The sequence below is a fragment of the Sinocyclocheilus grahami genome, unplaced genomic scaffold (assembly GCF_001515645.1).
Source record: "Sinocyclocheilus grahami isolate Dianchi unplaced genomic scaffold, SAMN03320097.WGS_v1.1 scaffold1802.1, whole genome shotgun sequence".
NCBI classification, from domain to species: domain Eukaryota; kingdom Metazoa; phylum Chordata; class Actinopteri; order Cypriniformes; family Cyprinidae; genus Sinocyclocheilus; species Sinocyclocheilus grahami.
In genome coordinates, this window is record NW_015506981.1 from 5,864 (window position 1) to 19,093 (window position 13,230).

The 13,230-nt window shown below is 36.3% G+C and overlaps 3 protein-coding genes across 5 annotated transcripts in view; all 3 read left to right on the top strand.

Annotated features, from left to right (window-relative positions):
* LOC107572725 (peptidoglycan-recognition protein SC2-like) overlaps positions 1 to 1,603 on the top strand; it is a 4,420-nt gene extending 2,817 nt beyond the window's left edge. For both annotated transcript variants that reach the window (XM_016259158.1, XM_016259157.1), the window contains 2 exons: positions 803 to 921; positions 1,180 to 1,603. In XM_016259158.1, coding sequence (XP_016114644.1) covers positions 803 to 921; positions 1,180 to 1,364 — 304 coding nt within the window. In that variant the 3' untranslated portion in view covers positions 1,365 to 1,603. The remainder of the gene's footprint in view (positions 1 to 802; positions 922 to 1,179) is intronic.
* A 2,177-nt stretch (positions 1,604 to 3,780) lies between these two features.
* Positions 3,781 to 4,335, top strand: LOC107572723 (forkhead box protein G1-like). Its single transcript, XM_016259155.1, has one exon. It carries the CDS (start codon positions 3,781 to 3,783, stop codon positions 4,333 to 4,335), a length of 555 nt encoding a protein of 184 aa, XP_016114641.1.
* Positions 4,336 to 8,172: 3,837 nt separating this feature from the next.
* On the top strand, positions 8,173 to 12,056 carry LOC107572731 (small nuclear ribonucleoprotein Sm D2). Of its 2 annotated transcripts, none has more exons than XM_016259167.1 (3): positions 8,173 to 8,302; positions 8,771 to 8,950; positions 11,601 to 12,056. In XM_016259167.1, coding segments are annotated over exons 1-3 (357 nt in total). In that variant the 5' UTR covers positions 8,173 to 8,300; the 3' UTR covers positions 11,776 to 12,056. The 2 variants fall into 2 exon arrangements, with proteins under 2 accessions (XP_016114653.1, XP_016114652.1); XM_016259166.1 differs by lacking the exons at positions 8,173 to 8,302; positions 8,771 to 8,950 and adding exons at positions 9,705 to 9,832; positions 10,301 to 10,480.
* The last annotated feature ends 1,174 nt before the right edge of the window (positions 12,057 to 13,230 follow it).

The window sequence follows — 13,230 nt, forward strand, 5'->3', positions numbered from 1 at the left end:
CAGTGTTGGGGAAAGTTACTTTTAAAAGTAATGCATTACAATATTGCGTTACTCCTTAAAAAAGTAACGAGGCACGTTACTTAGTTACTTTTTATGGAAAGTAATGCGTTATATTACTTTTGGGTTACTTTCGCATTACTTTTTAAATATAAGCAGGGCTTGATTATTTTTTATATAAGAAGTTCTATTTATAGCAAATGTAAAAGCCCTTAACACCAAAAAGTGTAATGAATAAACCTCAGGCTGAAGCAAAAGTAAATTCACGTCTGTACAGTAGAACGCAGGAGAAGAAACACTCTTCAGCAAAAAAAAAACAAAGCACAAATGTTAGTTTATCTAAAGTCATTTTTGCTTATTAGTATGGTTGAACTGGATCTTCAAAGGTCAGCAGCAAAGACATTGGTTAATAAAACGGGATTAAATACATTTGTGTTATTTAACATATTTAATTATTGCAGGTTTGCGTCATATTCTGTTTTAATTAATTTTGATGAATACTAAATCTGTTTTTTGTGAGTGGGATGAATTAATGCACATTCACATTTAGTCTAGAACTACAGTAACATCATGTTCACACAGCGCACACAACGCCTCTGTGCTTCCGATTTCTCCCAATATGGGGACAGGAGACTTGTTAGTCAATAAATGGGAAAACTCAGATATTTTCTTGTAAGTTAAAAAAGTAATGTGTTACTTTACTAGTTACTTGAAAAAAGTAATCTGATTACGTAACTCGCGTTACTTGTAATGAGTTACCCCCAACACTGTTCCTTACACATCTGCTCTGTCTGTCTGTCTACAGCTTTCTGATCTCTGGAGACGGGATGGTGTATGAAGGGCGAGGATGGGGGGTTGTAGGGGCCCACGCAAAGGAACACAACTTCAATTCTGTTGGCATCGCATTCATGGGCAACTTCAACGGTGAGAACGTGACTATTTCTATATTATCACATTAAATTTCATGTTTTAATTATTGTTCTTTGTGGTGTTCACACTATATATTACTGTATCTATTGTTCTGTTGTGATTTTTTTGTGGATTTGTAAATGGAAATAGTTGTGCATAAGAATTCAATTGCACTTTATTTATGAAGTAATGACTTGTCTAAATGAAGCAAACTATACAATACAAATGAACCAAAATTCACACATTATAAAGCAAATTTCTGTTTGACTGTAGATGAATTGCCCAGTTCTGCATCGCTGTCTGCTCTGCTGAGACTGCTGCACATTGGAGTGCTTCACGGTTATGTGCAACCCAATTTTGTGCTTGTGGGACACAGAGACGTGGCAAAAACTGAGTGCCCGGGGAAAAATGTATATGCTTTACTACCAAAACTAAGAGACCAATTACAAAACCAGTGACCTCTTTTCTATGCATAAGTTGCATTAAATCCCTGCTGTGTGTGTAGCAATGTGTGAATGTGAAAATGTATGATAGGTTTATTTTTGCTCTAAAATGTTACATTTTACAGTCTTGTGTGCCTTGTTAAAATCCCTTGTCAAAATATCCTAAAGTAATACTAATGGATAGATTTTTATCAAAATTTGGAACCAATTCTGAAGGACATAATTAAGAGTCCAATCAAACAAGATCCTACTGGAGGGAAAGAATCTGAAAAATAGAAAATTATTTTTATCCAGAGGATTCATCTTGTTTGATCCCTTTAAGATGAATAGAAATTATAATAGAAATCCCATTAGCAGTCTTTATTATTTTTGATGAGGGATATTTTACAGATGATTTCTTTCAAGACTAGACTTGAAATCTCCAAAATGGTTCAAATAGTTCAAATGGACTGTACAGTAATGTGCAATAAATTAGTACTCAGGTATGGCCAATTAACCGAGGGTGTCAAATATCCTAGAAAATTAAAAGGTTTGCAAATACACCTTTCTATTTTTTTGTCCCAGTGACATATTGTGCATCAGTGCCTTTCTATGAGGTACAATCAGTGCTCATCTTTGTGTCTGTGATTTTATCATTAAACTCATATTTATTATTACTGTTTCCCCACTTGTATTTCCTCTTTCACCTCATTTATACTTGTATGCGTTGAAATATCATTATTTTACTTTATCTGTTAGTCTGTTTAGTCATTGATGCAAGCACTGAAACCAAACATAACGGATTCTGAATTAGAGAACAAAACTGATTTTGTTTAATTTAATTTTAACATAAAGCTACATTTATATTCTATAGGCTAGTAGGCCTAATTTTATGCGCAAAATTACAACACACTCTGTGATAGACTGTAACCACAGTACTCTTTGTACTTGACATTAATTTAGCTACAGTTTAAGAAGTAGACTTCAAAACAACGTTGAAGCAGACGAACAAATTAGGCCTATATCAAAGTCTGAAGCAAGAGGAGTTACGGACGTTAAAACAAAATGTGTTTCAACACTCCCCAGTCATAGGGCTACTACACGTAGCCTACTCATTCAGTATAGGGCCAGGCTATACACTCTTAAAAATAAAGGGGCTTCACGATGCCATAGAAGAACCTTTTGTCTAAATGGTTCCATAAAGAACCTTTAACATCTGAAGAACCTTTCTGTTTCACAAAAGGTTCTTTGTGGCGAAAGAAGGTTCTTCAGATTATAAAAAGGTAAGAAAGAGATGGTTCTTTAAAGAACCTTTGACTGAATGGTTCTTTGTGGAACCAAAAATGGTTCTTCTATGATGTATGCGTTGATACCAAACATAACGGATTCTGAATTAGAGAACAAAACTGATTTTGTTTAATTTAATTTTAACATAAAGCTACATTTATATTCTATAGGCTAGTAGGCCTAATTTTATGCGCAAAATTACAACACACTCTGTGATAGACTGTAACCACAGTACTCTTTGTACTTGACATTAATTTAGCTACAGTTTAAGAAGTAGACTTCAAAACAACGTTGAAGCAGACGAACAAATTAGGCCTATATCAAAGTCTGAAGCAAGAGGAGTTACGGACGTTAAAACAAAATGTGTTTCAACACTCCCCAGTCATAGGGCTACTACACGTAGCCTACTCATTCAGTATAGGGCCAGGCTATACACTCTTAAAAATAAAGGGGCTTCACGATGCCATAGAAGAACCTTTTGTCTAAATGGTTCCATAAAGAACCTTTAACATCTGAAGAACCTTTCTGTTTCACAAAAGGTTCTTTGTGGCGAAAGAAGGTTCTTCAGATTATAAAAAGATAAGAAAGAGATGGTTCTTTAAAGAACCTTTGACTGAATGGTTCTTTGTGGAACCAAAAATGGTTCTTCTATGGCATCGCTTGAAGAACCTTTTAAGCACCTTTGTTTTTAAGAGTGTAGGATAGGCCTACTGTATTTTTTGCACTGTAAGTTCACGACAGGCTCCCTTATGGAGCCGAGGGCATCCTCCAGAGATTAGGGTTCATGTCCATCCTAAACTGTTTGTTTACTCACATCTCCAAGTGTTGTCGCATATCTGAACTCCTTAAGCATAACGTCTTTTTTTTTTGCCTCACTCGTTTCTGACAGGCGTTCAGTCAGATGAGTGTGTAAACAGAAGGGCGGTCTCAGGTGTGAGAGGCTTGAGTTTCACCGGCTTCCGAAGTCTTATACTCGAGCCTTCGAGTTCATTGATCAGTCAGAGAGATTGCCTGCATGTGCTGGAAACTTATCCGGTCTTTGTTTTGTTTTTATCGAGCGTTTCTGAAGAATGAACGGCCGCTTTCCAGGGGTTTTTAGGGGTCACTTTGGTTGAACTTTTAAGTTCTGTTGGACACCTTTAGGAGCGTGTTTGTATCGTTAAACATGGAGGAACTAAAAGCCACCGTGGGGTTTTCCCACAAGTCCTCATTCAGCATCAGCAGCTTACTGCTCCGACACGAGCGAGCGAGAACCGACGCTACCGCCGCGCCAGAAGCACCTTGCCCCCGCGCCGCGAGGCCGCCTGCGCGCTCCAATCAGCCAAATGACGGAAAACACAAACCTATTCGAGAGCGGAACGACTTGGCGACCAGACCGGATAAAGAAGAGGTAGCTGGAGAGCCAAAGTGTGAAGGAACTGATGGACAGGAGAAGAAGAGTAAACCCGATAAGCCTCCGTTCAGTTATAACGCGCTTATCATGATGGCCATCCGCCAGAGTCCGGAGCGACGGCTCACCCTCAACGGCATCTATGAGTTCATCATAGGCAACTTCCCGTACTACCGAGAAAACAGGCAGGGCTGGCAGAACTCCATCCGACACAACCTGAGCCTTAACAAGTGCTTCGTCAAGGTCCCGCGCCACTACGACGACCCCGGAAAAGGCAACTACTGGATGCTGGACCCGTCCAGTGATGATGTGTTCATCGGCGTCATATAAATGCAGCCTTGATGAACATAAGATACTTTTATTCAATCTTAATTATTCAATTGTTTTTGACCTGTAATGTATTGTTAACAAGCAGTTCACGTGCAATATTTTTATGCATTCATTTTCTGTGAGGCCAAATATTTGTGGCCAAAACCAATACAATTTTCTTTTGCAATTTTCAGACTCAAAAATCAAAAATACATTGCACTGGAACAAAACTATAGTTACCCAAAGTATTTTAAGCAAATGATGTCAACATGTTGACCTTAAAAACAAAAAAGGAAGTAGCTAAAGGAAACAATAATGTTTTGTTATGCTGACCACATATGTCTCATTTTTGATGCTATCTTGTTTTTTAATGCCGAGTAGTTTGAGTGACGTGTATATACAATGCAAAAAGATTAACTGCATGATTCTGTCCAGTGCTTTTCCGTATGTTAGGTGTCTTCGTGTTGTTCAGCATTTACAGCCACTCACTTGTAGAATACACAGCAAACATTAGGCTTACTGTGCAGCCTACAATCCTACATATTACATTACACTAAACACTGGTGAACTTCAGCTCACCTCTCAATATTACCGGAGAAGAGCAGGAACACGCAGACGTGTAAAGACGCCTCTCAGGACAGCTTCACTGTAACCTTACTGGAAAACTGTTGGCAAACTATGATCTCTGATGCAAAAGATAGCTGTAACATTTGCTGAGTAATTATGTAATTTGTCTGCAGGGCAATGGGAGGCAGAAATGAAGAGAGAATTTGAGCGGTAAACAAACAGACAGGTGTAGAGACGCCCAAAGGCAGCTGTAAGTTGATACTATTTTCCTTTAATTTGTGTCATAAATATCATCCTCTTTTTGACAGGTATGAATAACGAGTTCTACACCCCTCCATCACACTATGTACAGCCTGCAAAAGAAACAGCTGAGATATAAATCAAAATCTTTTGAGCATGTGCTTCTCAACATGATGCCCTGAAGCTGGTAGGAGTCCATTGACACATGTGTTAGACCACACACACACACACACACACACACACACACACACACATGCTTACTAAGGTCTTCAAACTTACTTCAAGGTTTTCAAGCATTTTGATTTAAATGTTTTGCTGTATAAAGACCCATTCAGTCTGGTGGGGTGGCGTGGGGGGGTGGCCAACCAGATTTCAGGGGGGTCCGGGGTGCCACCCTTGGCCACCATGTAGACACGCCCCTGCTGTTATGCAAAGCTGAATTTTCAGCATCATTACTTCAGTGTTCAGTGTAACATGATCCTTCAGAAATCATTCCAATATGTTGATTTGGTGCTCAAGAAACATTTCCTATTATTATCAATGTTGAAAGAGAGAAATTAATATTCAGCATTACATGACTCTGACAGAAGCAACATTTAGATGTTACAAAAGATTTCTATTTTAAAATAAATGCTGCTCTTTTGAGCTTTCTATTAATCAAAGAATCTCGAAAAATGTATCACAGTTCCCACAAAAAGAAATATTAAGCAGCAAACACAGTTTTTAACATTATTAATAATTAAGCACCAGTAATAATTGCTAATAACTGAGTACCAAATCAGTACATCAGAATGATTTCCGAAGGATCATGCGGCACTGAAGATTACAGGAATCACAGGAATAAATTCAATTTTTTCCAAAAGAAAAAAAGCAATATTTCAAAAATGACTGTTTTTACTGTTAAAGACTTCTATAGTTTTGACCAGTAGTGTATGTTTTGTTTATGTATAATTTCCCCAATTGAGGATGTCCTTAGACATCCCAAAATGGAGGTCTTATCAAATTGAACTAACTTCTTGGTACATACTGTCCCCAAAATATAGCTAAATAAACCCACACACAGACTGAAGGAGGTTTTAAGCACAGCCGCTCTCCTTGAACAACTTTGATCATGGTTAGATTCCACTCTCTGGTTTCTGTTTGTAGAGAGTGCTTGTAAGAGTCTAAAGATGCTTGGTGGTATTCGAGAGAGAAACCAGTCCGGGAGGAAGGAAGTGATCTGGAGAGGGGAAAACATAAGCCGATGTACTTGAAAGACTAACGGTAGTTAAGCTTTGCAAACTAATTCCACAGACATGATCCTCAAATCTCCACACTATAGGGTGCGATTATCCCGAGCAAACTCACCACCCTGTGAAATCACATGGGTGGGATAGTGGCTCGCGGGCGCCCGCCTGTCTCTAAGCAGTAAGCCAATCCCCTGGAGTTTGAGCTCTGTACAGACACACATCTCTGTCTGTCTCACAAACTCACCCCATCATACAGCCGTCTTCCCTGTCAGTCATCACACATAACAAAGAGATGTCTGTTAGGTCTACACACCTGAACCCTGCACCATGAATATTACCCCACACCACGGCTAAGAGGCCAGACACAATCTTCTGTTATCGATACATGAATACTTCAATGAGGCAGAACACTAGATCAGGCTGCTTCGTTTCATGACAGCAAAATATTGTAAAAGTAACAAAGAATTTAAAGCATATAGTGTCTCAGAGCACACACACACACACACACACACACACACACACTTTATGACCAATACATATTTTGATGAACTATTCAATATGTGTATTGATAGATACAGTAAAAAAAATAATAATAATATATATATATATAAATAATATATCAAAAAATGTATATACAGTACATATATATATATATAAACAGATTATATCTAGTAATTTGTAATGGCAACCTGTCAATAAATAATACACTTACACTGCCGTTCAAAAGTTTGGGATCAGTCAGATTTTTTATGTTTTTAAAGAAGTTTCTTATGCTCATCAAGGCTGTATCTATTTGAGCAAAAATGCAGAATAAATAATAATTTTGTGAAATATTGTTGCAATTTAAAATAACAGTTTTCTGTTTTAATATGCTTCAAAATAGAATTTATTCCTGTGAAGAAAAACTGAATTTTCAGCATCATTACTCCAGTCTTCAGTGTCACATGATCCTTCAGAAATCATTCTAATATGCTGATTTATAATCAATGTTGGAAACAGTTGTGCCGCTCAATATTTTTTGGGACATGTGATACGTTTTTTTCAGGATTCTTTGATAAATAAAAAGTTTTTAAAAAAAGTGTATTCCGTGTGACAATATACACTATTCAAAAGTTTGGGGTCAGTCATTTTTTTTCTTTCTTTTATTTTTCTATTTATTATTATTATTATTTTTTTTTTTTTTTACAGAAATTAATACTTTTATTGAGCAAGGATGTGTTAAATGGATAAAAAGTGATAGTAAAGATTGTAAGAAACGATTTCTATTTTGAATAAATGCTGTTCTTTGAACTTTTTATTCGCCAAAGAATAAAAAAGTCAAATATTAAGCAGCACAACAGTTGCAACACTGATTATAAATCAGCATATTAGAATGATTTCTGAAGGATCATGTGACACTGAAGACTGGAGTAATGATGCTGAAAATTCAGCGCTGCGTCGCAGAAATAAATACAATTTTAAAATCTATTAAAATAGGAAACCAATATTAGAAATTGCAATAATATTTCACAATATTACTGTATTTTTGATCAAATAAATACAGCCTTTATTAGCAAAAGAGACTCCATTAAAAGACATAAAAAATCTTACCGTTCCCAAACTCACGTTAGAAAAATGAAATGACCTGACACTATTGAACTATTATTATTGTTGTTTCGTAATAATTCTATTTTAGATTTCTGCAGGCTATAAAACACAGAATATCATAAATTCTTAATTTTACTTTAAATGAAATCATTACTTATAATTGACCTAATACAATTCTATATAAACCCTAAAAACAAGTTTATAAATTTACATTGCGGGTGAAAACCGGAACCGGAACTTACTGCTGAGAAAGGCGGCACAGACCCGGAAGTGACTTTAACGTCGTTGAGAAATCGTGAGGCGCCTGTGTGCAGCTGCTTTTATTTCACTGAAGACCGTTGACACGCCGAAACCTACTTAAACATGTAAGTTAACTCTTCTGGACACAGTATAGCATTATAAGTGTTTGAGCGATACTGCCGAGACGTAAATAGTCGCTTTGTCGTTGTATGACCGCTGAAGAAGTCATTTAGCAAGACTAATGCTAATGCTAATCTTCGATTGCACTGCTAATTAGGATTCTCCTCTCTAAGTGAATACACATATAATCTTTATGTTTGTTTGGTAAGCGGTTTTTCCTTTGTGCAATTTATTGGTTATTGGTTGTGCTTCTCATTCTGTGCTCTTTATTTCGGAATCGTTATACTGTTCATTTGCTGGTGTGTTTAATGTTTATAGCGATTTCTTACACTATAAAAAGAAAGCTTTTAGATTTGTGGTGTTTTAGGTATGAATTCTTCATAACTGTATGCATGCACTGTAAGCTGGGATATCCATCTCAGCTCTGCATTCAGACATTTGTACCTCTTCAAGTTCCTTGTTCTCTTTATTAGGAGTTTGTTAAACAAGCCCAAATCTGAGATGACCCCAGAGGAGCTCCAGAAGCGAGAGGAGGAAGAGTTTAACACCGGTCCACTTTCAGTGCTCACCCAGTCTGTAAAGAACAACACACAGGTTCTGATCAACTGCCGCAACAATAAGAAGCTGCTGGGCAGAGTCAAAGCATTCGACAGGTACCTGATGTGTTCGACTTACGATACACGTTGTAACTATAAACTAGTTTTAGTTACATGCACAGATTTCTGTCGATCATTTTCTATTTATTATTATTATTATTTTTTTTTTTTTTTACAGAAATTAATACTTTTATTGAGCAAGGATGTGTTAAATGGATAAAAAGTGATAGTAAAGATTGTAAGAAACGATTTCTATTTTGAACAAATGCTGTTCTTTGAACTTTTTATTCGCCAAAGAATAAAAAAGTCAAATATTAAGCAGCACAACAGTTGCAACACTGATTATAAATCAGCATATTAGAATGATTTCTGAAGGATCATGTGACACTGAAGACTGGAGTAATGATGCTGAAAATTCAGCGCTGCGTCGCAGAAATAAATACAATTTTAAAATCTATTAAAATAGGAAACCAATATTAGAAATTGCAATAATATTTCACAATATTACTGTATTTTTGATCAAATAAATACAGCCTTTATTAGCAAAAGAGACTCCATTAAAAGACATAAAAAATCTTACCGTTCCCAAACTCACGTTAGAAAAATGAAATGACCTGACACTATTGAACTATTATTATTGTTGTTTCGTAATTCTATTTTAGATTTCTGCAGGCTATAAAACACAGAATATCATAAATTCTTAATTTTACTTTAAATGAAATCATTACTTATAATTGACCTAATACAATTCTATATAAACCCTAAAAACAAGTTTATAAATTTACATTGCGGGTGAAAACCGGAACCGGAACTTACTGCTGAGAAAGGCGGCACAGACCCGGAAGTGACTTTAACGTCGTTGAGAAATCGTGAGGCGCCTGTGTGCAGCTGCTTTTATTTCACTGAAGACCGTTGACACGCCGAAACCTACTTAAACATGTAAGTTAACTCTTCTGGACACAGTATAGCATTATAAGTGTTTGAGCGATACTGCCGAGACGTAAATAGTCGCTTTGTCGTTGTATGACCGCTGAAGAAGTCATTTAGCAAGACTAATGCTAATGCTAATCTTCGATTGCACTGCTAATTAGGATTCTCCTCTCTAAGTGAATACACATATAATCTTTATGTTTGTTTGGTAAGCGGTTTTTCCTTTGTGCAATTTATTGGTTATTGGTTGTGCTTCTCATTCTGTGCTCTTTATTTCGGAATCGTTATACTGTTCATTTGCTGGTGTGTTTAATGTTTATAGCGATTTCTTACACTATAAAAAGAAAGCTTTTAGATTTGTGGTGTTTTAGGTATGAATTCTTCATAACTGTATGCATGCACTGTAAGCTGGGATATCCATCTCAGCTCTGCATTCAGACATTTGTACCTCTTCAAGTTCCTTGTTCTCTTTATTAGGAGTTTGTTAAACAAGCCCAAATCTGAGATGACCCCAGAGGAGCTCCAGAAGCGAGAGGAGGAAGAGTTTAACACCGGTCCACTTTCAGTGCTCACCCAGTCTGTAAAGAACAACACACAGGTTCTGATCAACTGCCGCAACAATAAGAAGCTGCTGGGCAGAGTCAAAGCATTCGACAGGTACCTGATGTGTTCGACTTACGATACACGTTGTAACTATAAACTAGTTTTAGTTACATGCACAGATTTCTGTCGATCATTATGCATTGTTCATATAACACGCACGCACAAAAGCTTGCCAAGACAGTAGGTCTCATTTAATAATAATTGTGTGGATTTTCATATTCGTACGCACAGGAAAATGTCATCCCAAATACAGTACGCACAAGGATTTGTACTTAGCCTTGTTGTAACGGTAATGAATTTGAGTGTTCTAAATGAGCATGAAATAATAATAATCTGCATTAAACATACCCAATTCATTGCTATCTAAGGGCTTTCCATACCTTTCATTTACAGCTTTTCATCGCTTTTAGTAAACATGTGACTTGCTCTCTCGCCTACAATATGCGCAGCAATATTCCCAAGCGATGTCAAGTGTGCCATCCTCAAAAAAACACAGTAAACACCTTTTATACAGAGCCAGATTACAGATCTCTCCTTAGCCAGCTGTACGTTTACATTTAGTCATTTAGCAGACGCTTTTATCCAAAGCGACTTACAAATGAGGACATATGCATAGATGCAGTGTTATATAGGGAACCCTTGGAGCTTGAACTATAACAGTTTTTCTTACCTCCTTTACTGTGTGTATATATAAGTATAAGATGAAATATCTATGTCTAATATCTAATAATTTCATCTTAACATGATTATGACGGGAGCATGAGTTTTGCATTCTTGTGGTTTCAGTTTCTACATTTTAAGTAAATTTGAGTGTGATTGTTACTGGTGAATCATGATATCAAACCTTTTTTCTTTTTACCCCTAAGAAAGTAAGTATATCATGTGTACGTTTGTAGCACAGTACTGTCATATCACATACACAATACGCATTTTTCTAATCTGAATGTAATTGTACTTTACCTTGCAATTATTATTCTTTTTTGTTTAACATATAATTGATGATTTCCGTCACCTCCGATAGGATTTAAATTCAGATTTATCGCAGTCAGAATGAAAAGACACGCATGCTTTTAAGTCAGCTGTAGAGAAACAGCTACTGAAAAATGTATGGGGTCACGTCATATTTAGATAAAAGTGGTAAAAAAAAAAAATTCTCTCATCTCTGGATTTTCAGGCATTGTAACATGGTTCTAGAGAATGTCAAAGAAATGTGGACGGAGGTGCCCAAGAGTGGCAAGGGCAAGAAGAAGTCCAAACCAGTGAACAAGGATCGGTACATCTCAAAGATGTTCCTGAGAGGCGATTCAGTCATCGTGGTGCTGAGAAACCCACTCATCACCGGGAAATAAACCTGACATGTAACACGTCTGTTCAAGTACAGGCGATCTCCTGGACACTCATTGACCGCGTTAAAGTGTTTGAGCGAATTAAGTGTTTTGCAATCGAGGAACAGTACAGTTTGCCTTGTGCTGCAAAAATTGTATTTTGATTTGAAATGTTTAGCATCATTATGAGAGATTGTCTGGTCAAAGAAAAGATACGGAAAGATGCCATTTGAACCGTTTTTGTTTAAGTTGTATAAAAATTTGCTTTTTTTCTAAATAAACTTTTGGATATTCAAACCTCTAAATCTATTGTATGATTCGTTCAGAAATGGACCGTTTACAGACAAAGCAGAAAGTGTGTTCATCAGACAAAAGTTTCACGTTGCTGTTTGTCCTCTTTACTCCACTCTCGCTGTCTGGTGCCCCTCTCATCCTCTCTGTCCCCCTCCCTCCATCCGACTCTCATTTGGTAGAGTCCCTTGGCAGCAGCTTGGGTGTCAGTTTAGATTTCAGCAGGCAGCACTCAATAAGTGACAAACTGCCGTTTAAAGCTCTCTGCATTATTAATGTGACCAGATGTGCTGACTGTCACTTCACACCCCTGCCCTCCACCGTGGGCTCCGCTGACCCCTCGTACTAAAAGACATTTTAAACCATTCCTTTTTGTTTAAACTGATTTGATGTTTTTGAAAATTACAGAAATGTACGTTTTGAAAAATTAGAATAGGCTTTCTGAATGGGGTTTACCATGGTTAAAAAAACAAAAACATCTAGATTTAATTGTTTTAAAAGTATATATGGACAAAAGGGTTATCTCGGGACTTGACCTGAGAGGACAGTCTCAGGAAATCACTTAAATATTCAGTGGAACGGTGAAAATCTAACACTGTGTATCAGTTTGGGTTATTGTGATCCACTGGTATCATATTTATTAATTTTTTTAATGTGTTTTAATACAAAACTGGTTAAAACGAATGTAAACTGATGGAATCTGCTTGGATATGGTATATCAATTGTTAATCAGGGCTAGATTAAAATATTTAGATTTAGTCATTTTATTAATGTTTGATTAGGCAGTCATCACTATATTTATTGCTCATATATATATATTTTTAATTTACACTGCTGTTCAAAAGCTTGGGGTCAGTGTGTTTTATTTTAAATAGTTTAACTTTTTTGTAAGCAAATAATTATTATATTCAGCAAGGATGCATTGAGTTCAGCAAAAGTGACAGTAAATAAATACTGTTTCAAATAAATGCTGTTCTTTTGAGCCTTATATTCATCAAAAAATTTAAAGTTCCAGTGTAAAAAAAGGTATTAAATTGTCTATAAAAAAAAATCAGGATATTAGAATGATTTCTAAAGGATCATGTGAAACTAAAAACTGAAGTATTGCTGCTGAAAATTCAGCTTTGATAACATGAATAAATAAAACGTATAAAAACATGTATGTATATGTATATATATATATATATA

What these genes read in the sequence shown, in the direction of transcription:
- LOC107572723 (XM_016259155.1), top strand. Translation starts at nt 3,781, where the DNA reads ATGGAGGAACTAAAAGCCACCGTGGGGTTTTCCCACAAGTCCTCATTC.
- LOC107572731 (XM_016259167.1), top strand. An exon ending in AGAGTCAAAGCATTCGACAG is followed by an intron (nt 8,951 to 11,600) that starts GTACCTGATGTG and finishes CTGGATTTTCAG; the next exon opens with GCATTGTAACATGGTTCTAG.